Source organism: Osmerus mordax, chromosome 24, assembly GCF_038355195.1.
Source record: "Osmerus mordax isolate fOsmMor3 chromosome 24, fOsmMor3.pri, whole genome shotgun sequence".
NCBI classification, from domain to species: Eukaryota; Metazoa; Chordata; class Actinopteri; order Osmeriformes; family Osmeridae; genus Osmerus; species Osmerus mordax.
The window spans coordinates 7,364,949-7,380,522 of record NC_090073.1 but is presented as its reverse complement, the minus strand read 5'-3'; the positions used below and the strand labels follow the sequence as shown (position 1 = coordinate 7,380,522).

At 42.9% G+C, this 15,574-nt stretch overlaps 2 protein-coding genes across 2 annotated transcripts; both read left to right on the top strand.

Annotated features, from left to right (window-relative positions):
• Positions 1-1,218: 1,218 nt before the first annotated feature.
• got1l1 (glutamic-oxaloacetic transaminase 1 like 1) lies at positions 1,219-4,427 on the top strand. Its single transcript, XM_067228492.1, has 8 exons — positions 1,219-1,414; positions 1,571-1,752; positions 2,271-2,394; positions 2,547-2,764; positions 2,936-3,086; positions 3,502-3,667; positions 3,899-4,041; positions 4,288-4,427. The coding sequence occupies exons 1-8, from the start codon at positions 1,219-1,221 to the stop codon at positions 4,425-4,427; spliced, it is 1,320 nt and encodes a 439-aa protein (XP_067084593.1).
• A 7,523-nt stretch (positions 4,428-11,950) lies between these two features.
• prlhr2a (prolactin releasing hormone receptor 2a) lies at positions 11,951-13,809 on the top strand. The gene is made up of 2 exons (XM_067228281.1): positions 11,951-12,402; positions 13,173-13,809. Exons 1-2 carry the CDS (start codon positions 11,951-11,953, stop codon positions 13,807-13,809), a joined length of 1,089 nt encoding a protein of 362 aa, XP_067084382.1.
• Positions 13,810-15,574: the final 1,765 nt, after the last annotated feature.

The window sequence follows — 15,574 nt, the reverse complement described above, 5'->3', positions numbered from 1 at the left end:
TGCATGCATGTGTGCACACACACGTGTGTGAACGTGTGTGTGTGTGTTGTGTTTAGGAGAATGCACATTAGTGTTTGACAAGACAGAGAGCAGAAATAAATAAAGAGACAAAGAGAGGAAGAAAGGAAATCAGTGATGAGAGTAAAGTGAGAGATGCGCCTGCACAATCCCTCCCTTCACAGTGTACACTATAAACCTCACTCTGTCAAACTTGCTCTGGGCAAAGAAACATCATGTTATGAAAACACCCTTATCGCAACTGTTTGGATGGAAACACTAATTCTGACGGGGCCCAAATTGATACCTATTAAGTAAAGCAGTGTTAAAGTTTGTGTTTTCTAAAAGTGCAAAAGCCATATCAATATTCCACAACACACAATCATATGAGGAGAAACAATCTCTACAAGCTTTGATAACAAAACTAACACCATGAAAAGTGGCCAAAGTCAAAGCCCCGAGCTCTGGACACTGGATTAACCCCATGTCCAAAGCAACGGAGTAATCTAGAATAACGAAAAATATTCATACCACAAAACGTTTTGCATAATAAACACAAAATACGGATAGGCCTATTTCTTCCTCTCATAAATTACCATGTTAAGAGCCAACGACTCACACACATAGGCCTACGGCTCTGTGGGTGGAATATTCATCAAGCCATATGTCAGGCTATGTGTACAAAACCGATGGTTAAACGCGGTGTTTAAGAAAGGTCATAAACGCGCGTAAATTGGCAATCGACGGTGGAAGGAAGTGATTCTGACTAGCCGCCATTACAACGTAGGCTAAACTAGACCTAGAGTGGTTAATTAGATAACTATTTTGGGCTGCCAACTAGTGCCATCTGGTGTCCACTTAGAGTTTTCATCGTGAAATGATCGTCTACATAGCCCCCGCATCACTAATTAGGCTACAAAACAATTAAATACACCATTGTAGAATAGTTTTCATTGGGATTGGGTCACCGAATAATATTCTTTGCTTGAATGACCCAAAAGCATGGTTTAAACTGTTTACTAATACCTAACAAGTTGGCTATGAAGCTGTTTACACACTCGAAATCGATTACGAACGCACCAATTTATTACAATGACTATATCCATCCATCATAAGCGTTGCCATGACAGTATCCAACTACTGTAGCTAAGCAACAGCTCCTAACAACAAAAGCCTCTGAGCTACCTCGCTGATAAGAGTGCACAGTGAAAGCTCAATAATATGAGGCCAGCATGTGATGGTAACTGTGGTGGTGCCACTGAAAGTGCTACCAGAAAAGTAGGCCTACATGAGCGGAAAAAATCTTTTCTCTCGGGTTTCATCGATACTGTGACTGCAGCACCGAATCCTGAAACCAAATTATTGGCTGATTTCAGAAAAGACACCCATGCCAATAAGGTTTACCTGGCAGGAAAAGGTAAGTCCAACCAGTTCATTACGCTTTTTAAATTAGACTTTTCTAGACGTTTATATTAAGCGAAGTCCGCAACGTCCTTCCCATCAATTTCAATTGTAACAGCTGATATTTAAGGTAGCCCACAAGTGTTGCTAAATATTTGTGGATATCTTCTAGAGTGTCTTAATGAGGAGGGCCAAACTGCGGGGCTCCCTCTCATTGCAAGAATAAAGAAACAGATAAGCACGGACCCGACTCTGTGCGCGGGCTATGCGCCATCCTTGGGCCTGACAGAATTTAACCGAAGAGCAACGGAACTGGCTCTGGGCAGGAACAGCCCAGCTATTGTGGAGAACAGGGTAAACTCGATAGTGTTTGAAGACCCTATGTAGGCCTGTACTGTATGTGTCTGTTTAGGGCTTAAGGACTATAATATCAATCAATCAAGTTTATTGTAATATATTCATAGGTAGCCTACAAATTAAGTAAAAAACTTAAATTGCACTGTCCCTGCAGCACTGTTGAAGCTAAGATGATAGGTAAAATAAGAAATAATAGGCCTAATAATAAAAATAAAGTAATTTAAGATAAAGTTAAAAACATACTGATAGATAATAATACATTTACAATTATGTTTAGGTATAACCATACAATTATATTTGACTACAATCATATAACAAACCACTATAATGTTTTACAAATTATAGCTGAATAGGAAACCAGCCTGGTTTAGTTGATAACTTAGTTTGCTATGTCATGTAGCACATTTCTCCATACAGGACACTATTTAAATAACCAACCAGTAGCCATGTGCTTAACTGAAATGATTCTTCACAATGACTGGCTGCCGTAATCTCAGCTGTTCGCTGTCCTGCAGGTGCTGGGTATTCAGACTGTTGGCAGCACTGGGGCTGTGCGTCTGGGGGCTGAACTACTAGTACACTGGTACGATATCCGCTCTTCCTGGTGTGGCCCTGTCTATCTGCCCACCCCCTGTGATGGTAAGTAGGTGGTTTATTAAGAGCACACAGATGTAAAAAGAAAATCACGTGCTAAAAATGTGTATGTGGCCGTGGGAAGCCAATTGAAGTGTCGAGCAATGGGTTTTATCTGACAGATGGTACAATAAGAAAAAGGACTGCTCTTTTGCCAGATTCGCTGGCCGGTGTTTTTGAGGCAGCGGGAATCCAAGCGGTTCGGCGCTACCGCTACTGGGATCCAGCGCAGCGGGGTGTGAGTGTGCAGCAGTTACTGGAGGATTTGGGCAGTGCTCCAGAGCAAAGTGTTGTCGTGCTGTTCGCCTCTGCTCACTGCCCCACAGGAGCTCACCTGTCACAGGAGCAATGGAGGCTCGTCACAGAGCTGATGGTGGTAGGACAAACTGTTTGAGAAACCCACCGTCACTGTGCATCAAACGTGTTTTTCCCCCCGTGAGAGTTTGACGCCTTCAGGCAATGACACAGAAAAGGAGTCCAGGACGCTTCGGTTTTCCTTAAACAATCTTGTTTGTTTTTTTCCGTTTCCCCCCCTTCCTTTTGCCAGAGTCGCAGGCTGTTCCCCTTCTTCCTGCTGCCTGCTCAAGGCCTGTGTCATGGAGACGTGGAGCTAGACGCCTGGTCTGTCCGTCACTGTGCGTCTGAGGGCCTGGAGCTGCTTTGTGCCCAGTCTTTCTCTCACACCTTTGGATTGTACGGTGAGACGCTTCAGTGGCAAAGCATGGGTGTCAGATGGCTGAGCGGTTAGGGAATCGGGCTATTCATCGGAGGGTTGACGGTTCGATTCCCATGCCGTGCAAAATTATGTTGTGTCCTTGGGCAAGGCACTTCCCCCCTACTTGCCTCGGGGGGAATGTCCCTGTACTTACTGTAAGTCGCTCTGGATAAGAGCGTCTGCTAAATGACTACATGTAAACATAAGGCCTGCCTCTTGGCCTGCGACCTGTGAACGACCCCATCGTGAGAACGTCAGAATGACGTCGGCCACCTCGAGAATGCAGATCTCTGGATGTGTCACATGCTTCTCAGACGCACAGATAACTACTTCTGTGTGTGTCTGTCTGTCAACCTAATGATCTATGTCCTCCTTGCCTGCCATCCATGTCCTTACAGAGGAGCGTGTCGGGCACCTTCTGTGCGTCTTGAAGCAGAGCGCCGCCCTGCTGGCCGTCCAGTCTCAGGCTGGTCGGCTGGTCGGCTCCCTGTGGTCTTGTCCGTCAGTGGGTGGGGCGCGCGTGGTGGCCACAGTGCTCAGCAACCCTGCTCACCTCATCGAATGGTACAGTACTGTGCAGCAGTCTTACACACCCAAGAGTTCTTTACATGAATATTGTCTTACATATGTTTTGGTCTTCTGTATTTGTGCGACAGTATTAAAGAAACAAATGTTTCATTGTGCCAAAGACTTTTGCACAGTACTGTACGTCCAGCAAACATTCCTGGTTTCTGTAGTGTTTGAGATGATTGTCAGTGTGGAATAGTGTGCCTCCGTTGAGATGTTTTGTAACAGGCAGGAGGGAGTGAGACGTGTGGTGGAGAGGGGGATGCTGATCAGGGAGAGACTGCGAGAGAAACTCCGACTGCTGGGATCTCCTGGCTGCTGGGATCATGTGACCCAGCAGGGGGGCTTGTACTGCTGTACGGGGCTGAATGGTGAGCTCATTCGGGCTCCGTCCAACCGCCTCAACACCCCCCACCGCCTCCGCCTATTTCACCCATTTACATGCTAATAAACTAGCATGTATGTTAAGCCCCAATCCCTCTCAACCCTTTATAAACTAATGACTTAGCGTTGAGCCACCTCAATCTCTCTCAACACCATCTCAACCCCCTTACATGATAATGAACGAGGATTTACGCGAGAGGCTCACACCTGATCTGTTCTCTCCTCTCCTTCAGCCCGACAAGTAGAGTTCCTGGTCAAGAGACGCCATCTGTACCTCCCATCCAATGGCTGCCTGAATGTGAGTGCCATCAATAGCCGTAACCTTGACTACGTAGCGGAGTCCATTCACCTGGCACTGACCTCTCCCCTCTGACCCCAAAGCCAGAGGTGTACAACCATGTCACAATATCTAGATAGACCTATCATGTCTAAGTGATTAGAATGTTTATAATACTCTGTAGCGGTGGTGCAGTATGGACCATATGGCGTCTTTCTTTACATAAATATTATCATATGTTACAATATCTTGGCAAGAAGTTGATGACTGCTCTCTTCGTTAAGTGCAAGTACGGTTTTAATGTCGGAGTCTTGAATAGGTGGTGAATCATGGTGGATCATTATTATGTGACCTATGGGTGTTGAGGATGTTACGTCCGAGCACTTGTCTTTGTTAGGTTTAACCTGGAATTATCATGTCACTGTTATCACTGTCATGTTTGAATCACATCCTCAATTACACTGCCTAGTTTTTTTTAAGTAAACATGCCTTTGGTTATTGCATCATGAGATAATTGATGAATATGGATACAAATATATATTTTGAACATTCATGTTTGGTACATATGTAATTTCATCCATAGATGAAAACGTCAATTATCAGTAAGCAATTGCTTTTTAACCTATAATTTTCTGTACAGTATGAAGAAGAAATAAATCCACTATCATTACCTGAATTGTTTATGGGCGGACTTTGATTTGTTAGACATGAAATGTTAAACAGACCATTTTCCGACCTGTATAATTTCATACCTTTCAGCTCTTTACGCCCAGTGACATTAGGCTAGATTGCGAAAACAAAAGGTGGTTCACTAGATTGTCATTCCTACTTTCAACTCTGTATTCCTTATTCCTTCCATATTACTTGATCTCCCTTGGTCTAGTAATACGTATTGTACACTGTACCTGTGTAAACTGTACCTGTAAAATATAACTGTAACTGTACCTGGAGGCAAGTCCCTCGCCTGTCACTGTTTGCATCCATATTTCATATCAACCCCCCCACAACCTTAACACCTGTCTCTGGAGCAATAGGCTGCATGGCTCTCTGCAAAATACATTCTGAATAGTTTATCACAGTCAACGGTTGAATATGTCGATCTAGCGTTGTGGCTTCTTAAGCCTTTTTCTATTCTTTGTTATCGCTAAACATTCAGGTGTAAATCATACGTGAATTGTGGTTGTGACATAGAAATACACTCGATAGATTTAGATTGTGAGATGGATAACTTCAGGATGCCAGCAGACAATTATTTCTCAACAGTTACAGTCCTAGATGAGCGCTAAGTTCAAGAATATTTTTCTTTTTTGGATACTGTAACATCAAGGTATTTTTTCCTGGTAATGTCACCCGATGTTGACAGTAATGATGTCTTAACAAACTCTCTGGAGACCATGCCTGGTTTTGACCCTAATTCATTGCTGCGTGGTATTGAACCTAAAGCAATTACTCCATGCGCAGCGTGCAAGTACAAAGTAAAAAACAATCTTTCAATTGTCAGAGCAACACAAACATACGCCCACACCTCCAAGAAGACGTGATTTCAGCCCAGCGTAAATCAATCCACCTCTCCCGCGCATAGGATAACGATGTCTCCAACATCGTGGTGTTGTTTGTTCGTTAAGTGTGGGAAATGTTAGCCTAGAAGAAAAAAAAAGAAATAGCCTATATCCCCACTTGTTTGAAGAGTTACAGAACAGCTGTGTTAAGAATACGTTCTGACATCACTACGGAGACTCATTGTTTAGAGTGGTCGTATCATTTGTCAGCACAGTCGACCATCCTCGACGCAGACAGATACCAAACACTACATAGACCTATTATCTTAAATCAAGGGGAGGAAAACAACCGGAGAAAAACAATGAGACCTGATAAGCCCCTGGCAAGCTAAGCAAACATCAGTGACTTAGAACAGCAATTCTCTCAAGCCTGTCTACAACCTCTCTAAATCTATTGACGTCACACACGTACGTATAAAACTGAGATATATGTCCAGAGCAGCAGACCTTGTGTGAATAGCAGATCACAGCTCCCCATTCAATGACCTCTGCGGAAGCATGATCATACCAGTTGCTGCTTTCTGAAGTAATTCACATGACATCCATGTCTGCCTCTATCTGCGTCATCAATGTACCTTCTGGGCATTATCAAGTGGCAACTGAAAAACTTCCAAGATCTATTTTGTTTCTTTTTTGGACTAATATCCGTTTCTTCAGAAAATGTATTTGAGTACTTAATAGCTCAGAGGCCCATAATGAACTTATGATCATATTAAACACACCTGCTGTACATGAGACAAAACCAAATGTTGCTGTTACATCAAAGCCATTCTAAGAAAGAGGTTGAGAGAGGGTACTTAATGAACGAAGAGGCTCCACTCTTTCCATTTCACCGGCTGGGCGAACAATGCTGATAATCAACAGCCACCATAATGCAGAGCCATTACTCTGTTTCAAACCACCCGTCGGGTCCACTCCTCTGTTTAAAAAGCCTACGTGTAGGTGAGCCCGTACTCTGCTATCTAAAGCACACCTGACTCACACCAGGAGAGAGGGATTCAGGCTGGATCATTTCATCATTTATTCATTTAAACTTTCAGAGTGGATTGACCAGATCACAGTGGGTGCTCGGCTTGGACTCACACGGCTGTCCAGCTGTCTGTCTCTCTGTCCAACCCCCAGTAAATCGTCTCCTGCTGCTTCCATTAAACTCCAACTGTCTCCATCCCACCAGTCATGATGATGTTAATCAGTGCTCTGAGGGAACAATCACTTCTCAGGTAACAGCCAAGCGGATAAAGCACATAACTCTGTCAAGAGATAGTTCTTAGCTAAATCAGCACAGTGAGGTTAATGACCAGGCAGTGGGCATACAGCTGGTGCTTCTATGCTGAGGGTTAGTCACTGGGCACGCCGATGCAAATTGCCTCATTGATCTGTTAACCCTGCACAGTTATCTGGAAGGTTCCCACTCCATAGAGTGGACAGTGATTAGATGATGAGTGGTTGGTGACCGTGACACGTTTATTTTGAGGCCGAAAACACGTATCCCACAACAAACTTGGCCACCTGTGATTTACGATCTTTGATCATGTATTTTACAAGGACAGTCACTAACAGGAGAAGCCATTGCGTGGAAGGGTAGGTGGTGTATGTGGTAGGAGAATAGTCTGTCTGGGTTGTGGTCCCAATCATGGCATATTTAGATTGATTTCCTTGAGACCCTTTCGAAATGGACCTCTTTGAAAAGGACCGACTATTAGACTGCAGTTTGAATATAAGAAGGTTTTTGTCATCTCCATTCAGGAGGTCATTTCAAAAATCTTTTTGATCAGAAGGATCAAAAGACAGGAGTAAAATATCTAAAACATCCAAAATGATATCAACAAATTACAATAATTTGAATTACGGAAGGCAGTGAAAAGGAGTTTTGAAATGGTGTGCAACCATTTGACCAGTTTGAGGCCAGAGACTTGGCATGTTATTCTCCAGCATTTGAAAAAGATTTGGAGTAAAGTCGAGGAACAGATAAAAGGAAGCTGATGTTTTCACGGCTGCTATCAAAGCTTTACATTCAGTCCAAGATACGTCTGATTCTCCCAAGTGCCCCCAGACACGCCTCACCTGTACATTTCTCAGCAGTGGTGTCCACTGGGAAAGAGGCTTGGCCGTGGTGAACAAGCTGTTCTTCTCTGATAAACAGGACCCCTTTGATCTGGTCACAGCACTGCTTCACATCGAAGTGACTAGCAACAAGTGGTAATTAGCTGAAAGACACCCAGAGGAGGACTGTCGGGAAAGCACACACCATCTCTTAGATCTTCTCAACGTCTCCAGCTGCCATTTCATGTTCCCAAAGTTCACACGTTTTTACAGCTCTATTTCAATTTAAATGTTTTACAAGGAAACAGTACTGACAAGAGACTAATAGATTAATCCATTCATGCTATACCGCACAATTAGCAGGCCTTCTCGAAAAGCCCCTTCAACTGAACTACGAGCCATTGATACAATGCCTTTTTCTTCATAACGCATTTGTGCCCACAACCAGCCCATCAATTTGTGTTGAACATAACCACATACATACGGCACAAAGAGGTCATGAAAATGTTGTGAGTGTCATACAGAACGTGTAGTTCACTGGAGCTGATGCAATGTGGGATCAGTGTGTTCCCTTTCTGTCCTTACCCTTGGCTAAATTCATCCAATGACTCATTTATTTTGAGTGTTTGTGACCATAAAGTAGTCTGTTAGTATCAAAGTATTACCTGCAAAGCTTCCAGCTTCCACAGCAGATTTCAACATTTTAATTTTACACCAGGAGTTTTCATTTTACTATTTGTGTTTTTATCCTCTCCTGGCATTAAGTTAACACTTTGACATTTGCAATGGTGAGGTCTTCGCTGTTAGTTCAACAGAAGATACCCCTTTCTGGTCTCAAACACTGAAAAGAAATGAGTCATCACCAGATACACAATTTGAAGAACAAAGGATATACAGCTGCAGGGTTGCTATCATTGATCCTGTATGTTTGCTGTAATATCTTCATGATACTAAGAAGCCTCATAGCACAGTAAGTATTAATTGAACCAATATCATTATTTTATGTCAGTGACTAAATGAAGTATCAGGGAACGATTCACATTTTGTAACAATCAGCATTTCGAAGATGGAACCAAGACAATATCCTCAGTTACCTGAGAGAATCAACTATAACTAATTCTACTGATCTTAATAGGCCATTCTGTTTCTCACTGGTGTGGTTTTTCCTCATACACTGGTTTTAATGGGTTATTCAGTTCAACACCTGTCCTGTGCCCTCGGTGTTCGTGTATTGCCATCGTACATCGGACTGTGAGAAACAACCCCAGCCGGACGGACGGCCAACACAAGTGTGGTGCCTATTGCTGCTCACAGCCACTGAATGATTGTTGTTAGACTGGATTTTAAATGGTTTATATGCGTGCACTCCACAGACGACTTCTTGCGTTTAATACTATTTATTCTAATAATAACGAAATAAAAAACAATAGCGTGTGCTAGGCAACACGTTCAAAAAAACGGGATGCTCGTCCGGGTCTCCAATCAACTTCGAGTTCAACAAAAACGAGCTCCTGCACCCACACTACCCAGTGTTAAAAATAATAATACAATAAAAATAACTAAAAATAACCAACATAATGGCTGCAACACCATCTATATCGATAGCCTATATTGATTCTACATAACAGAGCTTTTCAAACTTGTCTCTCAATAGAGTGCAATAAGCAAACGCTATAAGCAGCGTCATCAAAGACCATGATGACACCATGAAGGAAACAGGGTCTGAGTCAGAAAGGGATCACAACCTCAAAGAACCATTAGGCAACAAAGGGGAGAAGACACAGGGGGGATAGAACCATCCAGGATAGCCTAATAGTTAAAGATAAAATACAAGGGTTTCATATGAACTTTAGGGATTCACAATTATTATGTACAACTGTCAGCGTGCCCTTCACAAATACTCACACTTTCAGGCATGCCCCTAATGTCGAATTGAGAAGTAAAGACACGAATAACATAAGTAGTCATTGGTATACATTCAGGTGTTAGCTTTGTACAACACAATATGGCTATACCTTATAGGTTATATTCAGGTAGATAAACCGATAAAGGGTTTTATAAATTCTCATATTTTCTTGGAGATTTTGGAGACTGCTATCGAACACAAATCACAAATGCCATTTCATCTAAAATGGTCAGTTTATGTGATATGTATCATCACCAACATAGGGACAGATAGGCTTGCCTCTTTTTTCCAATGTCACTGACCAATTACCTTGCTTGCTCTCAGCAGTGGGAAACTGTTGCGCGCTCCTCGCTCCAGTCGTTTGTTTCTGACTATCACGGAGTTGACGGACCGGTATAGTACAGTTGTTTCAGAGGGCATCAACAAGAAGCAACATAATATCACTGACCAAAGGTACTGAAAAGGTAAGGTTATATACTCGACTTCATATGTAGGCTATGTCCCATATAGATTTTTATTTTTATTTTTTATTTTTTTTGGGGGGGGGGGAATAAAGGCTAATAGCAAGTTTAAATTACATTTAGATTTTTCAGTCAGAGGGTCTAGATTCAACGTACATCCGTGTATAGCATATGCAATACTGCGTCAAATCACAATTTAAAGCATTGAAAGAAATCGAGTCTTGCAAACAAAGTCTGATTAATGGACTTTCAGCCAACATTTCATCCATCACTTAAAACTATTACAAATATAGTTTTTGCTTTAGAAAATTGTGCAGCATCCTCGTGCTGCCAGAATGACTGGGGAAAAGAAACTGAATCTTTTCCAAGGACTTTCTGGTAAACGGAATTACATTTATGTTACAGATATCTCCTTTACTCAGCAGGTATCACCTGCTAGAAAAACATTCCTACTGAGAAAAGAAGTGGTGTCCTTACATGTTGTTGGTCACCTGAATTTATTTGTGATCAACATTCAATGTATTGTACGACGTTGTGTTGCACGTCAACGGAGGAGATGTAGCCTAGAGATATTGCTCTGTGTGCCAGCATTTAATTCGGCTTTTATTGTGTGTGAGGTTTGCTAGTACTCGTAAACTGTGTTATATACAGAAAATGAGATTTACCACAGGAGGAGTTGAGGATCTAGTTGTGTGTGTTTCACGGTGATTGGTTTTTCAGTGACCTGATGGATGTGATCACACGTACATTCACATTCACAGCTCTGTTCCACCTTCCTGTCTTGCCCAAGAGGACTCATGTTTGTGTGTATGTTCCCATGTGCAGTTTGTGTATCTTTGGTGCTCAATAACAGATCCCCTCTAAAAGACCATTAACCTAGTTTGCAGCTTTGTAGAGGCAAAAACACAGAAAGACTAGTAAACAGTGCAAAACGGGCTGTGCTCGACCTGCACTTGTGATGAGACACTTGAAATGCATGATAACATTCACATCTCAGCATTTCAGTTTTAATGCAATTCTGGTTCTGGAGAGTTACACTTTCCTTTGAGAAGTTCGTCTCTCATGGACACAACAAATGAGGATTAGGCAGATTGTCAAGGCTTTCCAGTGTGGCAGTACCACATCCATTAACCACAATGTTAATGAAACCTACTGCGCTTACAGTTTCTGCTTCACGGCATGATTTACAGAAGCCTTTCTCAATCCTCTCATCCTTTGTTGATGGCCAAACACAGTTGTGTACGCACATAACAAGCTTGCCTTAATGAGGCCGCGAATGTCAACTTCAATACTTTTGTTTTTGACTTCTCAGGCACGTAATTCCATTGTTGAACAAAACACGATTCTGTCAATAAATCTCTCGTTCCCTTCTTGCAACACTGCATGTGTCATCTGTGACATCTCTCCTGCATGAAAATGTGATCTCTTTCACACAGAACTCGAGAAAATTAGCTTATTGACACCATCCTTATTCATTCTTAATATCTTTATGGATTCAAAATAAATAAATAATTCTAAGCAAATTAGGATGATTTGTACAGCATGTACAATGTTAATGCTTCAAACAGAGTCACCTATTTTTGTAAAGCATCATCTGTTATTTTCGGTCAGGTACTCGGTGGTGTGTGTGCTTCCTGACCTGCTGCTGTGATGGAGGGCAGTGGAAATGAATGGTCTGCCGACTTGGCCCAGCTGAAGGGGCCGGGGACGAACAACAGCGGGCAGGTCTACGAGGTGATGCTCCAGAACGACTCCTCCAAGCTCAGCCCCCAGTTTGTAGGGGTGGAGCTCCTCCAGAGCTTCAAGCTGCTCATCATCCCCTGCTACGCCCTGGTGGTGCTCGTGGGGGTCTTCGGCAACTACCTGCTGCTCTACGTCATCTGCCGCACGCGCAAGATGCACAACGTCACCAACTTCTTCATAGGCAACCTGGCTTTTTCCGACATGTTGATGTGCGCCACGTGCGTCCCCTTCACGCTGGCCTACGCCTTCAACCCTCACGGCTGGGTGTTCGGGCGCTTCATGTGCTACCTGGTGTACCTGATCCAGCCGGTGACGGTCTATGTGTCAGTCTTCACCCTCACTGCCATCGGTGTAGACAGGTAGGCCACGATGGCACAAAGCACCTCAGACCTTGAAGTCCAAAGCACTATTTCTAATTTCCCTCGAATGTTATTTATGAAAGGCGACTTGGTAATGTCATGGCAGTTTAATTATAAACATTTGACTGTGTATGACTGCACCTTTTTGTTCCTTTGTTTGTTCATCATTTTCACATTGAAAATATGTACAAAAGCCTTTTTCGAAGATGTTGGACAGTTGCTGTGTGAGTAATGGAATGATGGGTTATGCACACATCTTCTGGTGCTCTTTGAAAGCTCGAACATTCAGACATCCTAATTCAGCAATTTAATGTGGTTGAATCATTCTTCCAAATATGGGTCTGTACCAACCAAATAGAACCATCTTCAGATGGGACAGATGCTTCAAAATTACAGATATGGGAGTCAGATGGCTGAGCGGTTAGGGAGTCGGGCTATTAATCAGAAGGTTGTTGGTTCGATTCCTGGCCGTGCAAAATGACGTTGTGTCCTTGGGCAAGGCGCTTCACCCTACTTGCCTCGGGGAGAATGTCCCTGTACTTACTGTAAGTCGCTCTGGATAAGAGCGTCTGCAAAATGACTAAATGTAAATGTAAATGGAGTGCTAAAATGTGTTACCAGCCATTCAAATGAGCCTTTTGTGAGATTGAATGAAAGTTACCAAACGACACGTTTCATGAATTCAGACACAAAAATGGTACTCTACAGTACATACACGTGGAATTATATTTCAGTACCATCTCTCTCTGCCTCTTTCCCTTTGCCTCAAGATACTATGCCACTGTGCACCCTTTGAAGAAGCGCATCTCTGTGTTGGCGTGTACCTACCTGCTGTCGGGGATCTGGCTGCTGTCCTGTGGGCTGGTGGCCCCGGCAGTGGCTCACACCTACCATGTGGAGTTCAAGAACGAGGGCTTCACCATCTGCGAGGAGTTCTGGATGGGTCAGGAGACCGACAGGCTGGCGTACGCCTACAGCACCCTCTTCATCACCTACGTCCTCCCTCTGTCGGCGCTTTGCACCTCCTACCTGTGCATCTCGGTCAAACTGCGCAACTGCGTGGTGCCGGGCCACCGCACACAGAGCCAGGCCGAGGCGCAGAGGACACGCAAGCGCAAGACCTTCCGCCTGGTCACCTTGGTGGTGGCTGCCTTCGGTTTGTGCTGGATGCCCATCAGCGTGTTCAACGTGCTGCGCGACATCGACATCGACCTCATCCACAAGCGCTTCTTCCTGCTCATCCAGCTGCTGTGCCACCTGTGTGCCATGAGCTCGTCCTGCTGTAACCCCTTCCTCTACGCCTGGCTCCACGACCGCTTCCGCGCCGAACTGCGTAAGATGTTCACCTGCCACCGTCGCATCGGGATCCCCACCAACAACTGCGCGACGGCCAGTGTGGTGCTGTGAAGCCACTGAATGCTGCCTAACTTGTAACCCCTAAACCAGTGGTTCTCAACCAGGCCCTCAGGGCCCTCCTGCCCTGTATGTTTTAGATGTGTCCCTCCATCCCTTCCAACACACCTGATTCAAGTGAATGGTCGTTACCAGGTTTCTACAGAGCTAGATAATTACCCATTTATTTGAATCAGGTGTGTTGGAGCAGGGAAACATCCAAAACATGCAGGACAGGGGGTCCCTGAGGACCAGGGTTAAAACCCACTGCCCTAAATCAATCACAATAGCTGAAACCTCACAGTACTTCAGCTAATCAGGACAGAAAGAGCTTGTGTATTTAAACATCCCACTTCCTGGTAATTGAATGTCAAAGTTTTAGGATGAAACTTTTAATGAAAGTGTTGAGTGTTTCAAATCAGTTCTTTGTGATGTATGTATGTATTTATTTATGTTATTGACAAAATGTATTTGACTTCAGGTAATGTGTCAATTAAATTGTACAGTATTCGTCTAATGGTTACTATTGTGTTGTGTGATTTTAAAAGGAACCTTGAGGCTGTGATTACAAAGTGAGAACACATCATCAAGGCAAACTAAACAAGGATGAAATTGAATCTCCTAACCATTTACACTAAGCGAAATACATGTTGCCATTTTGAGACAATCAGTAAAATGGTTCCCAATTTATCAGTTTTTTGTGTAACAGTGAAGTCTATTTATGTGGTTGTGTGTCACAACGTTTATAGTCTTAACATCACGCTAGCAAACATTTTCTAAAAACAAATTAAGATGTATGGTGGATAGTATTAGGTATTGATGTATATTTTGTATCTAAAAAGGATCTGGTATTGTAGTTACCATTAGGGTGAATCATGATCTTTTGTGGCGCACAGTGAAACTAAGCAGTAACTTAAATTTGTTTACTATCTCTAAAATAGTTGTACAAAAAAGTGCACTTTTGTGTTAGAATTGTATGGTTTGCTTTTAACACCACCACTTTTGGGCAACTTGATATTTTGTTTACTACCAAGTCAGTAAAAGAACCACTCAAGTATATGATGGAAAACTTCTAGAGTTCAAGATTCTTGATCTTTTTTTTTTTTTCTCTGCTCAGAAACGGTTGGCTATTGATTGCAAGTGATATAGAACTAGAGGAAGCCATTTTTATTTTCTCAAGACAGAGGAAACTAACCCGTCTGATCTGTCAACCTTCTCCTCTGCCTTAATTAGTGCCTACGGGTCCTCGTTATCTAGTTAATCCATGTCTCCCTCACTCTTCCATAGGGTCTGCTTCAGGCTATATGGGGATTTGCACAATACATGTGAAAGGTGAATATATTCTTAAATTCATTGCAGAAATTCACACCCTTCTTATCATTCTTCTTTCGGAAATAAATGTTAACAGGTCTACACGATTGTATTTTAAGCACAGTGGCATTCTTTGCATTCGATCCAGAGTGGACACTAATTAATGGTTGGGTTTTATCAGGTCCTGAATGATAAATCTAAATTTTCACCTCTTTGTAATTACTTTAATTCTAGTCCTAATGAAACACAGAGGGCAGCTGAAGAACCTTTAGTAGGACAAGCAACAAAAAGGCTTGTCAAAGCAAACAGATGCACACTTTTCTATGACTCCGTCAAGAGAAATTTACCGACTGTCATTGTCTCATGGAATTATGCTTGAGACATTTTACACAATATCCTGTGGAACGTCTTTGGATAGAACACTACATAATGATGTCCTTATTTTAATCATACAAAAACAAAATATAGG